An 8574-nucleotide genomic window follows, 5' to 3' on the forward strand; every position below is an offset into this window, starting at 1 on the left:
GTAATGCGGCCTGTAGGCTGCAGGATTGTTTTAGATACCATATTGAACGTATACGATAATCGAGACGCTGAAAGAATTTTCTTTAACGGAGAGAATATACCGATATTATTTGCGCTACACTCGTTATAGCACAATATAATAATATTTGGAGGGCAGGTATTTCTTATCATATTTATTTATTTAAATTTGATAAGGTTTATATAAAAAGAAATTATCTTATTTAATGTTAACGTATAGGTATTTGCGAGTAGTTACGTGGACGTTAGAAAGGAAAGTATTTATGCGATTGTCAATTATTTATTCCGTAATTTGACCCGATTATGTGACAAGGTATCCATTAAAATCGACAACACGTTGTAACTTATTTTGGAAAAGTCACGTCGTGGTGACGTTTACAGTAACGAAACGTTAGAGACCCCTGTAACCAGAAATAAAAAATATCGTTATCAGCGTCGATCAACTTAAAATACACACTAGAATCATTATCTATCTGTGCCGCTTGACGTACGCAAGTCGCACTCGAGTCGTCCCGTAAACCACGTTTCAACCAGACAAGACGATCTACGTAGACAGATAGTCGATCCCTAACCGACACACAGCGCAAAATTAACGCTCTCTTAATCGTTTCATCATCAACATTTGTAATATCTATATGTATACGAAACTATACTAATCTAAATTCACGTCGTGACAACGTTAATTACGTCGTAGAGAGCGGAGCAGAAAGATCGAAGGGAAACGTTACGCGATGTACCAAGGAAAAGCAATCGTCGTTATGACGAGCGACAAAGATCGACGACAGTGGCGCTGGGTCTCGTCAGCGACGAGCATAGCGAGATCCAGAATTGACAAACGATCGGTCGAATTTTCCACGCTCCGCGTGTACGGCCACCAGCCACACACATAGAATCTTGATTGCGAAAATACCCTGAAACCGCGCGACCAAGCAAAGCGCATTTACATCCCCTCTTTCTCCACCCTCCACCTCCTATTCCATCAGAAACGCGCGGCTCGGCGTGGCATGGCGCGACGTGGCGTGGCTTACACGTTCGCAAACGCGAGCTTTCTATCCGGTACGCGCACTCGTCGAACGCCTGGCCATTAAGTTGCTGGTGCAATCAGAACGTTTCGAGAGAGGCAGCGAGCTTGCACGAGTGTCAAGATTAATAATATGTCTCTGAAGATGCATCTGCTAGTCAGACGCATCGTAAATGTAGGTCGAACTCTCTCTCTCTCTCTCTTTCTCTCTCTTTCTCTCTCGATGGTTCTCGCGTTGGATTCGTCGAAAATATATTCGCGGCTTTGATCGTTAACGTATCGCACCAATGGCTGGAATTACAGCGTACATCGATATGTATCGCGACGCTGTTGCCCCTAATCGCGAATGGACACGGTCTTCCTCTATATCCTTTCACAGACACGTAATTTTTCTGCTTTCAGGACAGCGACGCAGAGAAGAGCGATCAAGACTTGGTGGTGGATGTCGCGAACGAGGTCAGTTCATCTTCTCGCAGTGGAACGAATTCTATATTTTTATTAGCGACTTCATGGGGCAAAAGCTATTTGAAAGTATACACGAATTGCGGATGAAAATGAAGGATGTTCGTTCATTTGAGGTTGAGGACGATTACGATGTCGGTTTGTGATGGATACTGACGGATATTCTTTTGTCGTAGAAGTCTGTATCGTTGATTGAAAAGACGTATCCAAGTGATTTTTCTAACGTTCGATTCTTTCATTTCCTTGATATTGTATTAAGTATAAATCGCGATTGCCCTTTTCTCTTCTCTTTGTCAGTTTTACGTTTCGTCATCGTAGGCTGTAACTTCGATATCTATTGAATGTTGTTTTAACTTCGATTTGAGCAGAGAAGATATTTCTTTCGAGTAACTAAATGCAACAGAATTGTACTTAGAACCAAACGAAAGAATGAAATTACAATAAAATTACCGTTGGTTGAAAACGAAAGAAGATACGATACGAGAAAATTAGAGGAAGATCATTTTATAAGTTAGTTTGAAACTTAGAAAGTTTCAAAATTCTTTTTTCGGATATCTGTAACTGTAAAAGCTTGCTCTTATTTAATATTTATTGACATCCCGTATGAATCTGTCAATATTAATTAATTTAATAACAGAACACTGTCAATATTTGCAATGTTCGTAATATTCGATATTTGCATCTACTCCAAGACATGATTGCTTACTTAAAATATTTCCAAGTATTTTAAATTAGTAGTCTACGTCTAAGAACGAATGAACCTTGGATTTGATATTCTTTATAATAAGCTTCTTTTATTTTCTTGTTTGTTTTTCACAAAAGGAGGCATCATCGCCGCACGCGAATGGCGACCATTCGGATCCACGTGAGAACGGCACTCTAGAGAAACTGGGCGCCCCAGGACACGTAGGACCTATTTCCGGTGCTGGCTCCACATCCGTAAAAGACAGACCCCCATCACGGAGTGGAAGTTCATCCGCTCGTAGCACACCGTCTCTGAAAAGTAAAGATGTAAGATCTCGCGGATAGCAGGCTTATTCGATGACTAATCGGTCCTGTTCTATTTTTCTCCCCGGAATTGTTTCTACTTGCATTTCCTTTCTGGATCTTTGAGAAAGAAGGTGAAAAGATGATCGTTTCGTTTCGACATGCACGCCGAATTGCCTAAGGGTGAGCGTTTCAATGACTCCGTGGTTTTCGAAGGCAAAATTTCTACTTGTTACGCTAGAAATAAAGTCGAGTTGTTCGATGAACTAGGAAATTCTTTTATTTGGAATCGTAATGCTAATAATGGAAAATTAGAAGTCGACGAAAGGTACAACGATATCGTAGACGATGTTCTACACTCAGTTCCTTCCTTGTCACGAAATTCAAGCGTTACAACGATCATTTCTATCGATGATAAACTCGATATATTTAAAATGTTCCACGAACCATATTTAAACAACAGAATAAACGATACTCTGGGCGATCGGTAATAAAATAACGAAACAAAGGGGACTATATAAAAATACGATTTACGTGCAGTGCCCATAAACACGTTCGATGAATAAACGAGTTTACACCGGGTATCTCCGTAACTCTGTATTTTAAAAGCTAAGAAACTTCAACGAACCTCTCTTCTATTGGAAACCGAAGTGTGCTAAGAAAATCCAAACAAGATAACTACTTCCACAATTTCGAAAACAACGAAGACATTTTGGTGGTTCCCCTTGGCGTATAGCGCGCATGTACACGAGCATCGATAACGTGTAGCTGGAATTCGTGGCGCGAAGTTACGACAAGTCAATTTGCGCGGACGATAGCAGAGGAAAGCAAAAGCTCTCTCGTTTCGAACCCCGCGCGTCCCTTTCTTCCTCGTGTCCGGTGGTATAAATCGGTGAACCGGAGGTGGCCGCTTACGCCGGTTTGCGACAAGGATCGATATGTCTCGTTGCTTTTGTGCGAAAGTCAAGCGTGAAATTTACAATTCCTTTCTACGATTGCGCCCGATAATAAACCGGTGTACCCCGTTGGAACGAACCTCTCCAGATCGACAAGCCGGGTACACCTGTGGCGGCGGCGAGGGGGTCGCGCAGCTGTACGCCAACTATGGGAGGAATCCCTGGTCCCTTGGCATCGCGGGTCTATCATCCGCCATCGTCACAGCAAACGCCACCGCAGGGCTATCAGGGTTTGCCGTCCCGCGGCAATGAGCCGCCACAATCGCCTTCGCCGTACAGCAACTTACCATACGCCAGGACCTCGATGGTACTTCACCCGCTCTAGCTGCTCGTCTTTTTTCTTTCTTTCTCTTTTTCTTCTTTTCTATTTTCTTTTGTCTCGCAGTACTTTGCAGCGGTACCCCGCCACCGATACTATAGACTATGAGCTTTCTAAGGAAAAGATAAAAACTCCCAGTCATTTTAAATATCTTTTCATGTATAAATTTCAGTGAAATCTCATAGTTTACTTGCAACGTGGTACGGAAACGTGGTAATATTCAGATCTGTGAAATTGGAAAATTCTCTAGAATCTCTCTCTCTCTCTCTTTTTCTTTTTCTCTCTCTTTGTTGTTGAATTGTTTGTTTGTTGAATTTGTTGAGAAGAGGCAACGAGAATGTGTGTACCAACCGAAAATCGTTTAAAGAGCGTCGTCTGACAGTGACTCTAAAGCTATTTTGGTTAATCGCAAAGAAATCAGAATCATCTATCGCCTATAGTTAAATCAATGAAACGATCGAAGGCTATTTATTTCCGTTTATTATTATTCTTATTATTAAAACTCTTAAGGTGTCTCAATAGATAGCTCGTTGAAACAATTTCCTTTTGTGCGAAGTATCAGTTGGGTAATGTTTCAGTTGATTGTAAAATAGGTAGCCTGTAATAGATATATAAGTGTAATAATAGCTCATAAGTTCTAAAATGATGTACCTTACTCGTCGTTTAATGATACATATTTCTGGTGAATAAATTTGGTGGAAAGTACTACAAATTTAGTAGACATTTTGAGGATTAGAATCGTAAATTAGTATTCAAATTGGTAACAAATTTCTGCCAATGAAGTGTGCAGGCAAATACGTCAATTATGATTCTCAATGTTATTCGTGATGTAGAAGAATGTTTTTAACATAAAAGCTCGAAGAAGCCAGCTGAAACATTGAAGACGACTTGCAGAAGTTCTAGAAACAAAATTCGTTTGTACATATATCGTCGTCCTTATATTATCAGATGATTAGCATTCAAATGTTTTGAAAATTGGATTGCCAGGAACTAAAAATATTTACGGAGCTTAATATATAGAGTATCGTCGTTCTTAGTTTTCTTCTATATGTATGTCTTTATTGAAGCTTCCTTCAAATCTGAAAATCTCTGTTGATGCAATCACATGTTACGTACTTCTAGAATGCAAATTACATTTCCTTGATCCTCTTCTTCATATTTATGCATTTGTTATTTAGATATTGTGACTGAAAATATCGAAATTATTAATGAAAGAAAGTTCAAGCAGAAACTGATATAGTTTGTTCTCTTCTATAGCTCGGCTTCGATGGTCACGTGAGGATACCATCGAGTAACGGGATAAGCAACATTCCGGGTGGCAAACCGTACGTAATTTTCATTAAAATTAATCCTTAGATAATAAATACAATAAACTCGACGCAAAAAAATTACGAAATATTTGCAGCTTGTACAACTCGAATTGCAACCATCAATCGTTACGTGTGCACTTCTACTCAATAGTTCGGAACGTCCTTTACTTCTTAGACGAAACAAACGTTTTCGCACATTCTTTTGAGAAATAACGGTATTATAATGATAACTTTCACTTTTAAGTACAATTAATTACGGTCTCAACACTAGCAAAATAATAATAATACGAATAACATCTACTTAAGCAAGTTATTATTCCTTTAAAATCCTAACATATTCCAAACTTCTGAACAGGAGTGTAAATCACCTACATCGAAGTTACCACACCCATCCTGATTTTAAATATAAAGCTTAATCAGACAAGTCTGTTAACAAAATCTTCGAAACATAATATCATTTAGTTTTCCTTGTGATATTATAATTATAATTATTATAATTAATAAATCCTATATAAACGTATTAGGTGACTTAAGGATATGTGTTTCTTGAGTAACGATCTAACAAACGAGAACGTCAGCTTCTCCAGGACGAAAGAACAAAACCAGGAAATATTTCTCAAACAACTATTTCGAATGATTTAGTCGAGAAGTAAAGGATCGAAACACCTTCAGAAACGAATACCTTTAAACGCAGTTATCGCTGCACCGGTAACTTCCATTCTTTCTACACATCTACATACCGCGTACTTGACATTTCAAAGAAAATAAATACACGACGACGCGACCAAATTACACTTGTAGATCGTTCAACGCTTCTGGCCGTTTCTGAAAATGTCAACCCGCTACCATAAGCCGCTCGCATAAGCCAGAAAGGTGCGGCGTGTGAAGCATTATCTTTTCGATGGCCGCCTTTCGCCGCGGCGCGAAGCTTTTAAGTAATCGAAGGCATTCCATTACGTAAAGACAAAGGCATTAATGTTTTGCATTCCACCACAGAGCGTACTCGTTCCATATGAACGGCGAGGGTCAGCTGCAGCCAGTGCCATTCCCCACAGACGCTCTGATAGGGCCGGGAATTCCACGTCACGCGCGTCAGATTAATACCTTGACTCATGGCGAGGTTGTGTGCGCCGTCACCATCTCGAATCCGACCAAGTACGTCTACACGGGCGGCAAAGGGTGCGTTAAAGTCTGGGACATCGGACATGGAGGCGGCGGCAGTATCAAGCACGTATCGCAGTTGGACTGCCTGCAACGCGACAATTATATTAGGTCAGTTCCACGGTCTCTATCCACGTTTGCACGGTGTGTCCGAGCCTTTCGACACGTCGCTAACACGTATCCCTGGATTATGGTAAATTTGTCGTATCAAATCGAAATGCAGCGTTTCGTTCAATTTTGCTTAACACTTTACCGACCGATAGCCTATTAATCAGCTTTTCGTCGTCGACGCTTATCGACCGATAGCCTATTAATCGGCTTTTTGCCGCCGATAATATTTCTCATTATTTGAACAGTAATTCGTTATCTAGTACTAAGGTACCTTGCTCAGTTGCGTCAGTTGCGTTGCTTTGTAAGCTCCCACGGTTTAATACCAATTTGAAAAACGTAGCGTTCGCGATGAACAAAAAGAATGGTATTGGAGAGTCTAAACCGAAACAGAGCCGGCGCCAGGAAGAATCTGCGCCTGAGATATGCCGGTCGGATGTGCGTATGCTGTTGAATTGCTAGCGGTCGGTAAAGTGTTAAGCGATTGCACGATAGAGCTTTAGTCGAGCGAAGCTTTATTATTGGATTATATGGCGATTCGGCTAGTAATTTTGACAAACAACGGGATTTGTTTGGTAATTTTAACGAACGTGGGCGAATAGAAGATGGCACTATATGTTTGATGTTTAGATAAGAAGTTTGTTAACGTAGTAGGAAAGAAGAGTCTTCTTTTCTTCGTTATTGGATATTGTTAGCGACTCGATTGGATAATCGATGATCGGTCGTACGTATCAATTGTAACGAACGGGAAGAAACTTTAAATAGGAAGCTAGGAAGTTTCGTATTAGAAGACAGAATAGTGTTTCGTTATCGGTTGACGGTATAGATAAATATCATTTTTAATAAACGAAGAAGAATAGAGAATATAACATTTGAATGAAATTCGAATAGAAGTGGAGGAATATTAATGGATTCGCATTAAAAAGAAACGAACTGGCTCGTTTTATTACGAGGTAATTGATGAATCGGCCAACTATCAATCTTAACGAATCACGAACAATAGGAAATACGAAAATTCTATATTTAAACGGAAGTAGAGGTTTGCTTTTACATTAGGAAAGAAGGAATATCTTGTTTTAATTTGCGAATGGTTAAACCTATTATACTCGTGGAATGAAATCGACGCTTCCTAATTGTTCGTGTAACAGAGAAAATAGAAGATAAACTATTATTTGTTCGGTCGGAATCCTCCCTTAACTAATCATTCAGCGAAAGGAGTCAAAGGTTATGTATCTAAAAAAATTGTATTTCGTTCTTTCAACTCGTTTTTACGTTACTCTGTGATCCTGTTTATACGTGTTCTTTTTTTACATCCTCGTTCACCTTGTTATTCCATGAAATACACATTATTTTCATTATTTCTGAAAACAGATCGGTAAAGTTACTGCCAGACTGCAGAACCCTAATAGTTGGAGGGGAGGCGAGTCAGCTGATCATCTGGGACTTGGCTAGTCCTACACCGCGAATCAAAACGGAACTGACGTCAGCGGCACCGGCCTGTTACGCGTTGGCGATCTCGCCAGACTCGAAGGTCTGCTTCAGCTGCTGCAGCGATGGCAACATCGCCGTGTGGGATCTACAGAACGAGACGTTGATTCGACAGTTCCAAGGCCACACGGACGGTGCCTCCTGCATCGATATCTCGGCGGACGGTTCGAAGCTGTGGACAGGAGGGTTGGATAACACGGTGCGTTCGTGGGACCTAAGGGAGGGTAGACAGTTGAAGCAACACGACTTTACCTCGCAAATATTCTCATTGGGCTATTGTCCAACCGGAGAATGGCTCGCTGTGGGTATGGAAAATTCGAACGTAGAGGTGCTTCACGCTACCAAGTCCGATAAGTATCAACTGCACCTACACGAGTCGTGCGTGTTGTCGTTACGCTTCGCCTCTTGCGGCAAATGGTTCGTCTCCACCGGCAAGGATAATTTGTTGAACGCATGGCGCACACCGTACGGAGCTTCGATATTTCAGGTGTGTATCGCCACATTCTCGTTGATGTTATCGAGATAAGTTGTTTCTTTCGTTTTTCACTTCATCTTGTTAACTAGATTAAAGACAATGAAATATAATAAGTGGAAAGAACTTGAAGCGACGTATAACTCGAGACAACTAGCTGAATATAAATAAAGAGAGATCTTAGTCACCATTTAATTTTGAACGAGACAAACTGCTATATAGAAGCGGTTAGGACGTTCCGTTACATTTATTTGAAAAACTCTGATAAATTTT

At 40.5% G+C, this 8574-nt stretch overlaps 1 protein-coding gene across 11 annotated transcripts in view; it reads left to right on the forward strand.

Moving 5' to 3' along the window:
• Nucleotides 1-8574, forward strand: part of gro (TLE family member transcriptional corepressor groucho) — a 115855-nt gene that overhangs the window by 101983 nt on the left and 5298 nt on the right. For 8 of the 11 annotated variants that reach the window (XM_069132383.1, XM_069132385.1, XM_069132384.1 and 5 more), the window contains 6 exons: nucleotides 1441-1494; nucleotides 2323-2511; nucleotides 3532-3750; nucleotides 5020-5087; nucleotides 6069-6344; nucleotides 7713-8316. In XM_069132383.1, the coding sequence (XP_068988484.1) occupies nucleotides 1441-1494; nucleotides 2323-2511; nucleotides 3532-3750; nucleotides 5020-5087; nucleotides 6069-6344; nucleotides 7713-8316 (1410 nt within the window). Of the gene's footprint in view, nucleotides 1-1440; nucleotides 1570-2322; nucleotides 2512-3531; nucleotides 3751-5019; nucleotides 5088-6068; nucleotides 6345-7712; nucleotides 8317-8574 lie in introns of all 11 variants that reach the window. The other 3 variants (XM_069132389.1, XM_069132391.1, XM_069132394.1) reach the window with 3 other exon arrangements.

Source organism: Bombus flavifrons, chromosome 2 (genome assembly GCF_040668555.2).
Source record: "Bombus flavifrons isolate JBK064 chromosome 2, iyBomFlav1_principal, whole genome shotgun sequence".
NCBI lineage: Eukaryota > Metazoa > Arthropoda > Insecta > Hymenoptera > Apidae > Bombus > Bombus flavifrons.